Source organism: Triticum dicoccoides, chromosome 5B, assembly GCF_002162155.2.
Source record: "Triticum dicoccoides isolate Atlit2015 ecotype Zavitan chromosome 5B, WEW_v2.0, whole genome shotgun sequence".
NCBI lineage: Eukaryota > Viridiplantae > Streptophyta > Magnoliopsida > Poales > Poaceae > Triticum > Triticum dicoccoides.
The window spans coordinates 622,597,104-622,614,369 of record NC_041389.1 but is presented as its reverse complement, the minus strand read 5'-3'; the positions used below and the strand labels follow the sequence as shown (position 1 = coordinate 622,614,369).

At 45.2% G+C, this 17,266-nt stretch overlaps 2 protein-coding genes across 2 annotated transcripts; one reads left to right on the top strand and one right to left on the bottom strand.

The window, feature by feature from the left end:
- The first annotated feature begins 7,234 nt into the window (after positions 1-7,234).
- On the top strand, positions 7,235-11,149 carry LOC119312135 (ubiquitin-conjugating enzyme E2 2). The gene is made up of 5 exons (XM_037587870.1): positions 7,235-7,542; positions 7,691-7,716; positions 9,976-10,065; positions 10,193-10,281; positions 10,792-11,149. Exons 1-5 carry the CDS (start codon positions 7,418-7,420, stop codon positions 10,918-10,920), a joined length of 459 nt encoding a protein of 152 aa, XP_037443767.1. The 5' UTR covers positions 7,235-7,417; the 3' UTR covers positions 10,921-11,149.
- Positions 11,150-11,274: 125 nt separating this feature from the next.
- On the bottom strand, positions 11,275-15,438 carry LOC119312134 (probable inactive leucine-rich repeat receptor-like protein kinase At3g03770). The gene is made up of 8 exons (XM_037587869.1): positions 15,139-15,438; positions 13,225-14,987; positions 12,952-13,085; positions 12,589-12,829; positions 12,285-12,493; positions 12,169-12,200; positions 11,967-12,078; positions 11,275-11,888 (listed from the first exon to the last, which is right to left on the bottom strand). Exons 2-8 carry the CDS (start codon positions 14,588-14,590, stop codon positions 11,607-11,609), a joined length of 2,376 nt encoding a protein of 791 aa, XP_037443766.1. The 5' UTR covers positions 14,591-14,987; positions 15,139-15,438; the 3' UTR covers positions 11,275-11,606.
- Positions 15,439-17,266: the final 1,828 nt, after the last annotated feature.

Genomic DNA, 17,266 nt, shown 5'->3' with positions numbered 1-17,266 from the left:
CCACCTTCATCATAATGTTACCGTCCTCAAGAATTTAAAGAGAAAGAAAGGTTTCCACTTATACTCCTCTTTTTATGTGTTTAGCTGACAGCAAAATGGCTCATTCAAATCAAGCAAATATCTAAGATGCAACCTTTGTTTGTCATCAAGCACTGAAGAGCTTGTTGCGCATAGATTGATGCCCAGGAGAAACAGAGGGGGCTAAAAAACACAACGCTCAGTGCTTGTAGATCTGGCCATAATAATTGTGAGTTGTGCTATTATGACCACCACAATACCATGGGTGGAAAAGCCACTTAAACTTTCAGTTTAGAACAATACATGAACGAGCTTTCTAACTTCTAAACTGTGCATGCTTACAAAACTAAAAACCATACATGACCACAAGTTTGCTGCAACAAATTCAAGAAGAATTCGTCACAGCAAACTGAACCTGAAAGATAACTGATATATATGATCCATGTTGTAGGACACCGTACACAACAAAAAGGAAATGAAGTACATGCTATTATGCATCTGAACCATATTGACTACTGATGTAACCTGTGTTGATGAATCTGAAAAGGCTGTGACTTGCTCGGAAATTCAAAGTGCGTCATAACAAGCTTGATGGTCGGCCGCACACACTCTCGAAGGCGACCAGGGAGAGGTCGATGCAGGTGATGCCGCCGCCAGCGATGCGAGAAGTTCCAGCACATGTCGCTAGTTGCCGCACCTGACCTCAAGGATCTGCAACACATCAACCCAAAACATATACTCAAATCAGTAAATGACAGAGAGTCCCACACGAGTGATATCAAGAATCAGTGGTGGATGCAGCTTCCAGAACGTGCATCAAGTGAGCGAGTTCCAAATCATCTAATCACTTACAAAGAGAACTCTGTCATGTGACTGAATACCACGTCTCAAAGATGACCATGTGGGTTGAGGCACGAGCAAGGGTGAAGGCACCATTGTTTTGACCATGCTGTGACAAAAAGAGTGATGGGAAATTAGGAGCACAAGCAAAGGTGTTTGGCTAAATTCAAGAAATCAATCCAAATCACAGAGTGGGGAAATTAATCTAATCTTGTCAAGGAAGACTTCTCCAACTCCTTCAAAGACTCCTGCAACTTTTTGCTCAGGGGCTTCACCATGCCACCAACTTCTTCAGGTGCCAACAACATGAACAGATAACGGGGTGGGAGGAGCAAGGGAACAGAGAAGGAGGAGGGAGAAAGGAGAGGAGAGAAGAGGGGGAAAGAGGAAGGGGTGGAGATACCTATGATAACGGGGAGGCGGCAGTGCGGGACGGGAAGACTCGCCACCGGCGGGCAGGATGAAGAGCTGGCGGCTCCAACCCTAGCTTGCGCGTAAGAACTGCATCCGTCGCACACAACCAGGGCATCCATCGTCTGCCGTCGTGCTCCAGCGAGACGGCGACCGAGGGTTGCCTGGAGCGGAGGTGGAGGCGACCAGAGTCGGCGGCGGCGCGGCGCTGAGGTTGGTGCGATGGCGAGCTCGGGCGTTGAGGCGGCGGGGCAGAAGCTGCAGGAGACGGTGGGGGGACCTCGAGGCCGAGCTCAGGCCATGGCTTCCCTGGCTCCAGAGCCCATGGCGGCGCCGGATGCAGCGGCGGGGCGAGGAGGAGGCCGGCCGTCGGGGAGGCAGGAGCTCCTCGTCCCCTCGATCCAGATCGGGATCGAGGAGGGAGCAACAGGGGCGCGAGGGAGCGGGCGATAGGTTTAGGTTTTTTCGTCGCTGGTTAACCTTCGTAGGTCTTTTTTCGTTGCTTAACCTTCGTAGGTCTATTTTTTTTGTACGTGGATGGATGTGGGTTGGGGCCTCAGGAGGAGGTTTTTTCGGTTTCTGGTGGATAAGTCAGAGGTGGGAGGAGGTACCAAAAAAACCATGGAACATGGGACGAAAAAAACCCTGGAAGCGAGACTACCAACTGCTCCATTAGGAGTAGAGATATGTGATGTCCAATTTAAGCATTGCTTGCGGATAGCCAATACTACACAACACATGAGATTGCTAGACATTGTTTATAACAATAATATTTAATGTAATTGGGTAGATGATCCTTTGTTTTATTTTTGAATCTCATGCAAGTATTATGTGAGAATCAATATAAAAGTACACACAGACATATCAACATGGTTGAGTGGTGGCATTCTGTCATTGTTGATGGAGAGCAAGGGCCCCCACCGACATTATTGAAAAGCGGAACTCTCGGGAGAATCTTTCTGGTCGCCCTCCATTTTGCGTACAGCTCCGCTATTTTCAATAATGTTGGTTCTTGGTGCATCGGGGCTTTGGGGACGCCGAAGGCCCACCTTTAAGTGGGTATTTGCATGTTTAGTTTGTTTGGATGCAGGCTGCCGTGATGGTTGTATGGTGTTCTTTGTGTTACGCCTACGGGTGTGTCGTTTGCGTGTGGTCAATTATTTGTATGGGCTATAAAGGAGCCCACGTAACTACCACTGGCCATCAAGACTAAAATGTGTAACAACACTGCCAACAAAAAAACACGGCCATGCCCAACATAATTTAAGCCTACCCCAACACATGTAAAACAAATTGAAACAACCGACTATATTAACCTGCCATAGGAAATATACAATAATCATAAATTTAAACTCTTACATGAATACGAAAAATATTCATGAATTTGAAAACACTTCATGAATTTTAGAATTCACAATTTTTTAAAATGTTTGTGAACTTAGAAAAGTTTGGGAATTTAAAAATTGTTCCCAGTTGTAATAAACTCTTCACAAATCTAAAAATATGTTCAAGAATTTTAAAAAAGTTCTTCACAAATTTGGAAAACTTTATGAATTTGAAGAAATGTTCACTGATTTAAAGTATGTGCCCAAATTTCAAAATGTATTCGTAAATTGGAAAAAATAATCATGTGTTAAAATTTAAAAATAAAAATAAAGGAAAACAAGTATAAAACAAAGCAAGATTATAAAAAGGAAAATAATACAGGTAGAGGAAGAAAAGAAAAACCAGAACTGAAACTTCTTGAAACAGAAACAACCGTCCTACTTGGCCAACTCAATAGCGCCCACGGGGTTCACGTCATCACATGTGCTCGACCCCTTCGACGATGTGTGTGGATTATGAACTACCATTGCAACTATCGGGAGAAAGAAATGGAATTAATTCCACAATTATAGAACGACACGATAAAGCGCGCATTACCCTCTCACTGAGTAATTTAGCTCCCTATATTAGGAGCCTCCTGGCGCGCCGAGGGATGTGGGGTTGTTGGGCCCCGCCTATCAGGGTGTTAAATTTGTGAATAATTTAAGTTCACCAACATTTTTAAATTTATGAACAGTTTTTAATGTACTAACCTTATTTCAAATTATATGAACATGCAAAAATCATTGTTTTTTATTTGCAAATTTTTGAAATTCAGAATCTTTTTATAACCTATCTAGTACATCTTTTGGTTTAACAAACTTTTTCAGATTGAAAAATATCGTCAGCTTTGTATGAGCTAGGAGCGAGTAGAAAAAGAAACGCGTTCGGTAACATGCATTATGGCCAGCCATGCCCGCTGGATGCAGTTTTGGGCCGTTTGGTTACTCGATGAGTTGCACTGAAGTCTTGGCCCGTATAAACCGTAAAGCATATCTGGGCCTTGTTATGAAAAAACACTTGAATTGCCGTTTTCCCAGGGAACTCCTATTGGACGCTCGCTGCGGCAAGCAGTCGGCGCATCACACAGGGCAGGTGCGAGGGAGCGACCGAGTGGCCCGGCCCGTTTAGCGTTACAGCAGACCCCGGTTTTGGAACCTTCTATGATGTTTTCGGCCGGGTTTTTCCGGTTTTGGGAACCTTCTAGAAGGTTCCTGAACCGGCTTTTTCTTTTTCAGTTTCTTTTTCGTTTTTCGTTTTCTATTTCTCTTCTTTTACTTTTTCCTTTTTTTCTGTTTCCTTTTTTCTGTTTCTTTTTTCTTTTCCTTTTTTCTTTTCAAGTTTATTTTAAAAAAAATCCGAATTTCAATTTTTTTCCTGTTTTCCAGATTTTGTTCAAAAATTCAAAAAATATTCCCATTTCACAAAATTTGTTCATAAATTCAAAAAATGTTCCTGCTTTCAAATTTTTGTTCTGAATTTTCAGAAAATGTTCCTGTTTTTTCAAAAATTGTTCATATTATTTTTATTCATTTTTTGAGAAATTTGAAAATTAATGGCATGGACTTAAAAAAATGCCTGTTTTCAAAAATTGTTCACAAATTTCAAAAAATGTTCTTATTTTTCAATTTTTTGTTCATGTATTAAAAAATGTTCTTCTTTTTCAAATTTTCCAAAAAATGTTCTTATTTTTTAAATCATGTTCAGTTTATGCAGCTGAAAAACGTTCACCTATATAAAAAATGTTCGCACTTTCAAAAAATGTTCGAAGCACTAGAAAAAAGTTTCCATTTCAACTGTTTGGTCATGTATATAAAAAATGTTATCCTTTTCAAAATTATCTCAGTTAAAAGAAATTTGTTCTGAATTTAAAAAGTTGTCCCCAGTTTCAAATTTTGTTCACCAATTCCAAAAAAATTGTTCACAAATTTCAAAAAATGTTCTTATTTTCAAATTTTTGTTCATGTATGAAAAAATGTTCTTAGTTTTTTTAAATCATGTTCAGTTTACGCAGCTGAAAAACGTTCACCTATATAAAAAATGTTCGCACTTTCAAAAAATGTTCGAAGCACTAGAAAAAAGTTTCCGTTTCAACTGTTTGGTCGTGTATATAAAAAATGTTCTCCTTTTCAAAATTGTTCTCAGTTAAAAGAAATTTGTTCTAAATTTAAAAATCGCATCCTCACTGTGGCAAGCAGTCGGCATTTCGCACACAAGCAGCTTGGCTGGGCCGGCCCATATTGCGGGTGCCCCACATTCGTAGGTTAAAAATCGCAAAAAAGGAAAAAGGGTACTGGAATCAAACCCGAGACTTCCTATTGCTAAGCGCAATGAGCTAGCCGCCCCAACTAGCTACTTCTTATGGTAAATTGGCAGCGCGAACCTAAAGAAATTAGCAGTAGCGAGAAAACATAAAATCTGAATACGCAAAATTACGATGAACCAAGGTGTGAGCGAGGCACTTGTCAACACAAGTAGGTAGCCACTATAGTTTCTAAGGTTTCGTGTCAAAAAAGGTAGCCCAACAAATATGAATTATAAACCGCGACAAAGGCTATACTTAAAAAAAATTCAAACGTGAATTCTTTTGGCAAAAAGTAAATATTTTCTGAAACGCAACCATTTTATAATTTGTGAACAAAATTTTAAAAATTAGAACATTGTGAAAGCGTAAACATTTTTTTGGAATAAAAAAGGAAGAAAACTGAAATTGCGAACATTTTGTTTAAATGCGACCACTTCAAAATTTGTGAACAATAATTTTAAAGTTAGAACATTTTCGTAATTTCATTTTTTTAATGGACAAATTAATTGAATACGAGAACATTTTTCAAATTTGCGAACACTTTTTTGAAAAACAGAATAGAATTGAAAACCCAAACATTTCAAATTTTCCAAAACATTTTTCGAAGGCATGAACATTTTTGGAATTTGTGAAAAAAAATTTAAAGCAGGAACAATTTTGAATCTTGAAAACAAATTTGGAAGCGCCAACTATTTTTTCAACCACGGACATTTTTTGAATGTTGAGAACAAATTTTAAGGTAAGTAATGTTTCAAAGTTTGAACATTTGTTAAACAACGCGAACAAATTTTGGAACTCCAAACAAATTTTTTGAATACATGAACAATTTTAAGAACAGGAACATTTTTTGAAATTTCTGAACAAAAAGTTGAAAAGCTGACCATTTATTGAATCTGTGAACAATTTTTTGAAAACACAAACAAATTATAAAAAAAACATGAACAACTTTTGAAAAATGGGAACAAATGTGAAATCCCAATTTTTTTTGAAAAAATGAACAAACTTGGAAATATGAACATTTTTCGAAAATCACGAACAAAATTTAAAACTCCGAACAAATTTTGGAAACACAAACAAAATGGTGTACATTTTTTGAAAATAATGAAATGTTTTTTGAAACCTGAACAAAAAAATTTGAACATCTTTTTTGGGACCGAACAAAGTATTGAATATACCGAACTTTTTTTAAAATTGCGAACAATTTTTGAAACCAAAACATTTTTTGAAATCCCGAACATTTTTTTAAAAGTTGTCAAAAGGTTGAATAAAAATATTCTTAACAATTTTGTTAACACATATTTTTTTTGAAAATTCCGAACAATTTTTGAAAAATGCATACAGTTTTTGAATTTGTGAACAAAATTTGAAAACATGAATTGTTTTCAAGTTCTGAACATTTTTTTAAAAGTGCAAACATTTTCCAAAAAAGACGAACATTTTTTTGAAAAAGAAAACATAAACTTGAAAAACAAAAAAGAAAAAGAAGAAAAACAAAACAGAAATAGAAAAAGAAAGGAAAATAAAAAACCGATTCAGGAACCTTCTAGAAGATTCCCAAAACCGCAAAAAACCAGCTGGAAACCTCTAGAAGGTTCCCAAAACCGGAAAACGGGAGCGCTGAAACGGGCCGGCCCGTTGCGTCGCTGCTCGGTCGCTCGCCTGTGCAAAGCGCCGGCAGTTTGACGCAACGAGCGGCAAATAGGAAATTCCGTTTTCCCACAACCACCCATACCATTCAAGTAACAGTGGTTGCTCAAAAAACAAACAAACTCAAGTAACAGTGAAGATTGAGTGTCAAAAAAGGAGAAAAAAAACTTTTGTAGGGCTAAGAAGGAAGCAGATTTTATTCGCAAAGAAAGCAGATTCTAAAAAAGGTTAAAATATGGAATTCTTTCTTCCTGCACGGCCAGGATCCGATCAGGAACGGAAACCAACGGTGGACGATCGGACATGGGATGTTCACATGTCAGAGGCCTCGGCTCGGCTGGCCGCCACTCTCTCCGGGCCCCACAGGCCCACCTTTCCCACCGCCTACGCCGGCCGCCCGTGTCCGATTCGCGGAATCTGAGCCAGCCAGCCACCATCACAAGCCACCGACAGCTGGGCCCGGCCTTTCCACTTGGGCCAAGATTCAGCCATCCTCATCCCCATTCCCCATGCTGCCACCTCATACCGTCACTGACAGGCAGGCCCGATGTGCTGGTCCCACACCGTCAGCGCGTGGCGGCTACGCGAGCCCACGGCTCACGAGGGGGGCGAGGGACGTCACGCTCCTCTCGCGCCCCTCTATACCACCCCCCTTTTCTCCCCCCCGCACACGCTCGTCCGCACCGACGAAGCTTCCCTCCGGCTCACCCCCGCACCGCACCGCCACCCGGGGAACCCCAGCGAGAAGGGAGGGGAGACGCTGCGGCGGCCGCCGGGCAGGGCAGGACAGCGCGCGCGCGCGTGGGCGCCGGGAGCGAGGGATCGGCCGGGATGTCGACGCCGGCGAGGAAGCGCCTGATGCGCGACTTCAAGCGCCTGCAGCAGGACCCGCCCGCCGGCATCAGCGGCGCGCCGCACGACAACAACATCACCCTCTGGAACGCCGTCATATTTGGGTAACACCACAAATCCCGCCCTTTTCTCTTCTGTTCATCCCTAGGTTTTGGTGCTTGGGGATCTCGCGGAGCCGCGATTTCCGTTATAGCTCGGTGCGTCGCTGATGTGTGGTGCTGATATCGTTCCCTGATGTTGTTGATTCTGCAGGCCGGATGACACGCCGTGGGATGGAGGTGAGCCGGTTCCCGATTTAGGTTTCAGTTTGTTTCATTCATTCATCCGTGTGTGTGTAGCTGCTCGATTACTAGTGTTTGCCTGCTGTGTGATACTATACTGATTGGTTGATTGGCGCTGCGGCTGAACCTATTTATGATCTGTCTGTAATCGCGCGCGAAAGATTGTCGTCTTTCTAGTTTGATTTCTCATGTACATGGTGTGGATGGAGAGCTAATGGGAAGTAGAACAACTTTCTGCCCCCCAAAGTAGCAACCTGCCTAACTAAGCCTGTCGTTTACCGGTCGGTTTACGTCACTGATATGGCAGGAAACCGAAAGCTGTAGCATCCATGATGACCGTTGTTTAATGGGAACTTCACGGGCTGCCTGTTGTGATATAGTGATTGGCTAATTGGTACGGTAGTACAGCTTATTTGTAATCTGTAATCTTGTGAGAAATTGTCGTCTTCCTCGTTTGATTTCTCATATACAAGGTAAAGCTAATGGGAAGTGCAATAACTTTCTGCCCCCAAATACCTACCTGCCTAACTAAGCCTGTCGTTTACCGGTCGGATTATGTCACTGGTAGCTGGTATGGCAGGAAGCCGAAAGCTGTAGCATTTGTAATGTCCGTTGTTTAACGGAAACGTAATGGGCTGCCTGTTGCAATTTAGCGATTGGTTAATTGGTACCGCTGTTGGACCTATTTGTAACCTATCATTGTGCGACAAATTGTCGTTTTTCTCGTTTGGTTTCTCATATACACGCTGTAGATGTAGAGCTAATGGGAAGTACATTAACTTTTTGCCCCCAGAATAGCAACCTGCCTAACTAAGCCTGTCGTTTACCGGTCGGTTTATGTCACTGGTATGACGACAGGAAACCGAAAGCTGTAGCATCTGTGATGTCCGTTGTTTAACGGAAATGTAAAGTGCTGCCTGTTGTGATATAGCGATTGGTTAATTGGTACTGAAGTTGGACCTATTTATAATCTGTAATCGTGTGACAAATTGTCGTCTTCCTCTTTTGATATCCCCAAATTAGCTACCTGCCTAACTAAGCCTGTCGTTTACCAGTCAGTTTACGTCACTGCTACGGCAGGAAACCGGAAGCTGTACCATCTGTGATGCCTGTTGTTTAACGTAAACAGAAAGGGCTTCCATCTCGTGTTTGATTGCTGCTTTAATGCTAAAGGGTGTCATCCTCTCACAAGTTAGCAAGAAACATGCTTTTACAGATGTTAAATTTGGTCTAGTAATGTGCACAGTGCAGCTATTTTCAAGCAAGGTTAATTCCTAATCTTGCCTCTGTGTAGTGCCTATCCGGCCTAAGCGCACGCCTAGCAGCGGTTAAGGCAAGGCATTTCGTTGTCGCCTAGCACACCTAAGTGCACGCTTAGAAGCGCTTTTTTCTTATCATTGCTTTAAAGTGTACGTTACAGTTTGGCATACTACCTGCACACCTGAAATCAGTAATAAGCATATGGCCCATAAAAGAACATGCTCTTGGCTCTTGAAATAATAGTGATGGAGTGTGTGTGCGTGGGTTAGTCTTCTCGACTATCATTACTTATATCTGCTGGAGTTTTTATTTGTGGTGTATGCCAGCTAGTAATTATTATGTACTCCCGCTGTATCAAAATGTAAGACGTTATTTGACACTATGACAGTGTCAATAAAGGTCTTATATTTTGATACAGAGGCAGTAGTATGTACTACCTTAGTCTTAGCCTTAAGTCATGAGTTCGTCATGTACGTGCGTAGCCATCATATGAGCGGTGATTGGGGAGCCCTCGTTTGAGATGGGGTCTCTATTCCTGCCTGTGCATGTTGGAGTATGATTTATTTAATTATTGGTATTAGTTCTTGTAGCACAACTGGCATAATTTATCGGGGCACATTGTATTTTTGTTGGGCGAGGTCACTTCATCTCTAGAAGCCTAGAATACATGATCATCTGATTCAGGAATGTCTACTTTCTACCCAATTCCGGTTGCCTGCAAGACTTAAACTCACCCTGAAATTGTGATAACTGATAATATTTTTTTGGATCCAGTTCGATGTTCATTGGATCCTATCCCTTTGGTTTGGTTTGTTAAGATCGCAAACTACTTAGTTTAGTTTGGCAAGCTTATGCTCATGATCCAAGGAAACTACATACATGGTACCAGTGAAATATGGTCCTCACCGTGTCTTTCCATTGCTGTAGTCTGGAGAAAAAACTAGTGGTTTTAAGTAGTCATAAGTTTGCTAACATTTATTATGTTACACATTATAGGTACGTTCAAGCTGACCCTGCAATTCACAGAAGATTACCCCAACAAGCCACCAACTGTTCGGTTTGTCTCAAGGATGTTTCACCCAAACAGTATGTCCTCTTCATGACTTTCATTCAATCACTTGGTTACTTCCTTCAAATGACTAAACTGTTCTCAGAGATTGAAGCCTTGAGGGTCTGTTGGAAATTGGTTTAATGTTTTCTATTATCTGTCCAGTTTATGCAGATGGAAGCATCTGCTTGGATATCCTACAGAACCAGTGGAGCCCTATATATGATGTTGCGGCGATATTGACCTCTATCCAGGTATTCTGTAGGCCATCTCTTACTATAATTAGATTAATTTGCTAGCTTTGTTTGTTGCTGTTCACTTCATTACACATCCAACCATTGGTAGCTACCAACTACTCTTAAGTTTGCACAATCTGTATTGTTGTCATCAGAAGTAAAACCTGTTCCATTTCTACAATAATATAGAAGAAACAAGAACAGTGCTCACTTGTGGATTGGCATGAGTTGCACAGTACTGTCACTGAGGCCAGATCCAGATCTTATTGACAACTTTTATTGTGTAACAACCACCTGTCCTATAGGTAACATGCGACAAATAAATAGTTACCAGTGACACAGCTTGCTAAAGTTTGATCATAAATAGCAAGTTACCCAATACAGCCTTTTCTTCTGTTCTGTTGTGGATGTAAAGATTATTTCCCTCGCTTACTTCGAAAGTATTGGCCTGGGGCGCCATGGGTCATCTGTCCCTGAATCCACACACTTTACTTAGTTTACTTATTCATGTCGTGGTTTGCTCTGCAGTCCCTGCTGTGCGACCCGAACCCGAATTCTCCTGCGAACTCTGAAGCAGCCAGAATGTACAGCGAGAACAAGCGCGAGTACAACCGCAAGGTTCGTGAGGTCGTGGAGCAGAGCTGGACAGCGGACTAGCGTCGCCAGATCCTGCAATAAGCGACGCCAGGAACGTCTCCATTTCTGGCTTTGCTGGTGTGTACCACCAAATTAAAACATTGAAAACCCCATGGCCGTTGTGTCCCTGTGCTTAATGTCCTGTTGTTTTTTCAGTGCTTGTGACCTGTTTGGTGAACTAAGGCATGTTAGCCATTGTAAAGATTTTATGTTATAGCTAAGAAGTTGGTGCTGCTTGCGAGTCTTTAAACCCTTGGTGCGTTCTACAAATGGTATTTGAGCTACTCCCTCTGTTCACTTTTATAAGACCTTGAAGACATTTCAGACAATGTGCAAAACAGCCTATTTTGAGCTGTCTGAAAGGACTTACAGAAGTGAACGGAGGGAGTAGTTTTTATACTGATTGACATAATTCTCGAGCCATTGGTAGAGAAAGAAAAGATGCCTGCCCGACATTATTATTACTAGCATAGAGAGGACTTCTGAGATGAAGGCTTCAGGTAGAGAAACAAGAGAGGGATCGAAAGGGAAAAAAGAGGAGAAACAAGAGAGGGATTGAAAGGGAAAAAAGAGCTCTACACTGAGAAGAAAAACAACAATAGTAGTTGGAGCCTCCTTATGTGCACATCCTCGAGGATAACTCATCACCGGCAGCTGCATGTTCATCCATCCTCCTGGGAGCTGGATGATTTTGGACGGGAGATCATCTATCTGCTGAATCTAGACGACCTGGCGGTCCGGGACGACGACACCGGGGAGCCGTCGCCGCTCCGGATCTCCCCCTCCCAGTCATCCTGCACCTGGGTGGCGAACTGGAGGTTCCAGAGCACGTCCTCGACCGACGGCCGGTGCACCGCCTCCTTGGCAAGGCACCTCAGGCAGATCTCCATGACGGTCCTCAGTGATTCCTCTGAACAGCTCTTGCTCACCGCGGGGTCCACGAAGCTCCTCCTCCTGGCCCTGTCCTCCTCGGCCATTGCCCACAGCAGCTGCAGCACAATCAAGATTCAGGTATCTGTGTTGTGTTGTGCACTACCATCTACAACTAGGTGACCGATCATACGTACCAGTTCCTTCATGATCTCCACCTCATATATGGATGTGATCGGCTTTCCGGACACAAGCTCAAGCAGGATCACCCCGAAATCAAATATGTCGATCTTGTCGCCGAGCATCGTGCTGCAAAGTGACATTGCAGAACAAATTAGTTGTGCCAGTTGAAACTGCCATGGATGAAATAAGCGTTTGAAGCTTGAGCCTTGTAGATACCTGTCAGTTTGGTGCCTGCTTCCAGCCCCTCCCTGCTTGGATTGACAAACAACATACATTTTTGGTGAGCAATAGCCATAAAAACTAAACTCTAAGTTGTTCTTTTGCTGAATTACCTCAGATTTTGCAGCCTCTCCTAGGATTGGAATATTGTAGCTGCCGATTTTGGCGACATGGTTCTGGTCTAGAAGAATGTTGCTGATCCTCAGATTATTCCCGAATAGACCAGGTATGATCCCTCCATGCAAGAACTGGATGCCCTTTGCGACACCGATGGCGGCCGATATCCTCTGCCCCCAGGTAAGCTTCCGTCCTTCGGTTCCTTCTGGTAAAGAACAGTTCAAACAAGAAACATAACATTCAGCCATTGGACTGCCAGAGCAAGTGAAATTATGAAGGAGATAAGAACCGACAACTTACGCGAAATCCTGCTCCTCAAGTTCCCGTTTTGCACATACTCGAAAACGAGGTAGAGTTGGGTTACGGTGGAATCGTCGAGATCGTATTCAAAGCAGTGCCCTAGAGCACTGACCAAGTGCCGATGCCTGAGCCGAGATATGGTTTCGATGTGGCGGTTGAAGCTTTGGGAGCTCTGGTTCCTCTTAACCTTTAGGCTCCTGATTGTCACTGAGGCACCATTGCTTAGCTTCCCTAGATACATCTGACATAATGAATCATGGTCATTTACATAACTAGAACAAGTCGTGGTAAAATTTCAGGCATCACTTGCCCAACTCAGAACAGACTGAAGAAAATTCAGTGGAGAGATCGGCGACGCTGTACCTCGCCATAAGAATCTTGCCCGAGCAGGCAAGAGTTTGCAAAGTTGTTCGTCGCCGCCTCGAGTTCGACCAAAGAAAATGATCTATATGGCGGGATCCCCAAAGCTCCTAGCTTCACTGTCTGTGATATGTAACCTTTTTTTCGTCGTCCCAAATGCCAAAAGGGAAGCAAATGTTAGTGATTTTTCATCAAGTTTGATTTCAAGAAATGAAATTCAGGGTCTCTTTGACTCATTTCAGAAGCCATAAGATGAAATTCAGAGATCGATCATACGTGCATCGGCGAACAGCTTGGAAGGGTAGGCACTCGAAGTAGAAGTATGGTCTTCCATCAATGTCGCCGCGGGCCTCGTCTTTGCCCCTTCCATGGTCATTTTTTTGATGGCGAAGAAGGCCATGGCGCCGACGAGCGAGACAGCCACGACGACCGCCATCACGATACCGGCGATGAAGCCCGCGTGCCGGCTAACTTTCTTCTTTTCATTGTGTCGAGGAACTATCCCCACGGCCAGTGCCTGGTTCTGGCAGAACGGCGATGGGTGCTGCGAGCCGTCGCCCCTGTCCAGACAGTTCTCCGACGAGAGCACCACCGCCACCGGCTTCCCGCCCGGCCTCAAGCAGGCCGGCACGCTCCCCATCAGGAGGTTCGACGACAGGTCGACGAGCCGTAGGTTGTCGCCGCAGGGCACCTTGTCGGAGAGCGCCCCGGTGAACCTGTTCCCGGCGATGCTCAGGTACTGGAGCGACGGCAGGGACAGCAGCGCCGGCGGGAACGGCCCGACGAAGCGGTTCAGCGACACGTCCAGATGCTCGAGCAGGTAGAAGGAGCTGAGCTCGGCGGCGGGCAGGCCGCCGGTGAACTTGTTCCGGCTCAGCACCACCGACGCCACCTTCCTCCCGAGCCTCGGGAACGCCGGCCCGAGCGAGTTGCCGCCGACGTCGAGCACCTGGAGGTTCGCGAGGCCGCGCATGTCGGGGAGGTTCCCGGAGAGGTTGTTGGAGGCGAGCACGAGCGAGCGCAGCGACGGCGCCTTCCCGAGCGACTCCGGCACGGCGCCGGCCAGCGAGTTGTTCCGCAGGCTGAGCACGGCCAGCGCCGGCAGCGCGGTGCCGACCCAGCCCGGCACCTCGCCGCCGATCATGTTGTCGTCGAGGATGAGCGTCTGCAGGCCCTGCAGCCGCGAGAGGCCCCTCGGGATGGGCCCGTAGAGGTAGTTGCGGCTCATGTTGACGATCTCCAGCCCGGCGAGCCGCTCCAGCTTCCCCGGCAGGGGGCCCCAGAGGCCGAGGCCGGAGAGCGTGAGCACCTTGAGGTCGGGGAGCCTGGACAGCGTGGTGACCAGTGCACCAAGGGAAAAGTTAAGCGGGAGCGGCGGAGCGCCCTGGGCGCCGCCCGCGACGTGGAGCTGCGTGACGGTGTCCCCGTAGCAGACGACGGAGGCGGAGGGGGCGACGGTGCCGCCGCCGCCGCAGAAGTCGGTGGTGCGGCGCCAGTGCCGGAGCGCCGGCGGCCGGCCCAGCAGCTGCTGCACCTTGAGCAGAGTCCACGTCTGGGAGGCCTGCAGCAGCGGCGCGCCCCCCGGGAGCAGCACCGCCAAGAACACCAACGCCAGCAAGCAGCTCGGGCCAGCCGCCGCCATTGCCGGCCAAGAAGACGGCGATTCCTTCAGCGACACTGCTGGATCGATCAGCAAGAACCGGCGGAGCAAAAAGTTGATCAAATTAAGAATGTGTACTGCACACTCCAATCTCCTTTGGCGATTGCTTTCCGGCTTTGGTGATCGGGGACTGTACGTACCGGCAGCTGCGAATGGAACTTTGGTGATCGGGTACAGGGGAATTCAGAGGGCTGGATGTAAAGCGGCAAAGCCGCCTGAGGGACAGGTGCTGGTGAGTGGTGACCGGACACCAACAATGTGCAGAAGCAGAATGGCGTCCAAATTAGTCTCTCACAAGTCACAAAGATGCTGGTGCTAGACTAGACTACTGCTTCCTCCCATGCATCCCTACCCCGCCCGGCATTAGCAGAGAAGCCTGCTGCAGAAAGATTTGCGACAGCATTACAATATATACTTGCTCAACAACTGGCGAAAAGAAACATAAACAAGAGCCGGCGTGCTGAGCTACCACTTTGGGGCCAAAGCTAGCTGCTTGACAAGAAACCATACAGAAATGAGCTGAATTTTACCTCGCGGTCACGGGAGCTGCGGCGGCAGCAGACATGGAAGAGGCCAAGGGAAGTTGTGAGTGATGGGCAGGACGATGAGCTCTGTTTCTTATTGCGTTTTGGCTGTCATACATGCATGGAGTGGTGCACTGTGGTGGCTAGTGGAGGGAGTGAGTGTCCTCTGAGCTATGGTACTGGTGCAACTTGTAGCTGCTGCGGTGGAGATTAGTACCGTTCACGGGGGTGCGGCGGAGGCGCCAGGGAACCGGGAACCCGGAGCAACGGACAGGTGGTGCCTGAGCTGGAAGGCTGGAGCAGGCAACGGACGACAGCAAGCATCAGTCCGATGCTCCACTTTCCCCCCTCCCAATCTCTCCCTGGCTCCGTTTATACTGTATATACCACTAGTTATCGAAAATGCCAAACGAAGCTTCATGAAGGCCGTTATTTGAAAACTTTAAAATTAAAAAATTTCAGTTTCAAAAAATTCTGAAAATAAATACACATATACCCAGATACATAATGTACATGTGTGCACATGTTCAGGTCGACATACAATAAAACGTGAGCTACACGAAAAAGACAAATATGGGGTTTTTTAGCATGTGTCCTGTTCATCTTTAAAGTCCATGATTTTGTTTTTTTTGCAGCTCGCAATTTAAGGTATTTCATCCTGAAATTTTTCACATATACACTTTCCATCCTTGCATATATGCTTATTTTTTTCAGAATTTTTTGAAACCAAATTTTATAAATTTTAAAATTTCCAGAATAAAGAGCTCCATGGAGCTCGGACTCTAAAATGCCCTACTCACTAGTTATCACCAAACAAAAAATGGTAATAATGCCACTTTACCACTTCGTTCGGATGGGAATATAAGTCGGGCACGGGTTTTCAGGCCTTTGATTCGATTTCCCATCCTAAGGGAGAATGGGGCTTCTTTGCTTTCTTGGGATTGGATTTTGGTCTCTACCTGTTTCCAACCTACGTAGATATGGCGCTGCTTTATGTCTCGACCTTCTTTCAGACAACTTTGCTGGTTAAGAGGGACGTGACAGGCTTTCAGCTCTGAGAACAGTGGTGCCGATTCGCCATGCTTGGGGTTTGTTAAACGTTAATGATGCTCCACACCAAACTACGAACACTTTGGCTAACAAAGCCAGTTCTGGCCTTCCGGGGCAGAAGTAGCCGTTAGGACATACATGATGCTCTATTATTGCACGGTAAACCGTATGGTTCTAGGCTAGCATTGCCCTTCAAATGGACCTTTTTCAAAGTGATGAGTACCTGTAGTACCTCCATTCCATACGACCGCCCCTTTCCGCACCTACTGCTGGCTACTGTGATCAAGTATCATCAACATGGCTCGCCTCTTTTTCTTGCTTTTTCCTTGGATTCGTTGGTTCCTTCCTTTCCTTTCCTTTCGGTAGACTACTTTCACTTGTAGTGCAAGAGGCCACTTGATTTTCCCCGATTTCCTCTCTGCTTTGGTTAAAGATGATGAGGGGGCAGGAAACCAAAGAATGCCCTCTATTCCTGGCATGGAAGAAGGGGTTCTTGTGTTAGGCCAACTCCACCGCGCGACCCCAAACGAACGCCCGTTTGTCCGGATTCTGTACGTTTGTGTAGGGCAATGGGGTCGTGTCCAGACAGTTTCCGGGATGCGGTGGCCGTGCGCCCAGCACGCGGCCGCATCCCGGACGCATCCTGTCTGCGTACCTTTATCTTTGCAAGTCCTTAACTTTTTTTCATCATTCATTTTTGATACATAAAAATACATCATCACATTTTGACTAGTAAAGCAAGACTAAAGAAAACAAAAACCACAAGAATACATTTTAGAAGATACCCAACTTCCATAACTGCTCCATTGAATTGGATTAGGGCCTTAGGACCTTCTCGGTGCATTCATTGTTGATATGTGGAGGAGGCTCGATCTTGCATCATTCTTTCTTTTTCAAGCCTAAAGAAGTCGATGTAGCTTCCTCACGCCTAGTCTCGTGTCTAGCCTCTAATCTAGCAACAAGTGCACTTGTCTCATCTACAGCCTCTATGCTAACTAAAAGTGCATGAACATATACTAAATTTCGCTCTATCAATATATCGCTGTACTCTTCTTCCCAATACCAAAACTTGCATCCATACTAC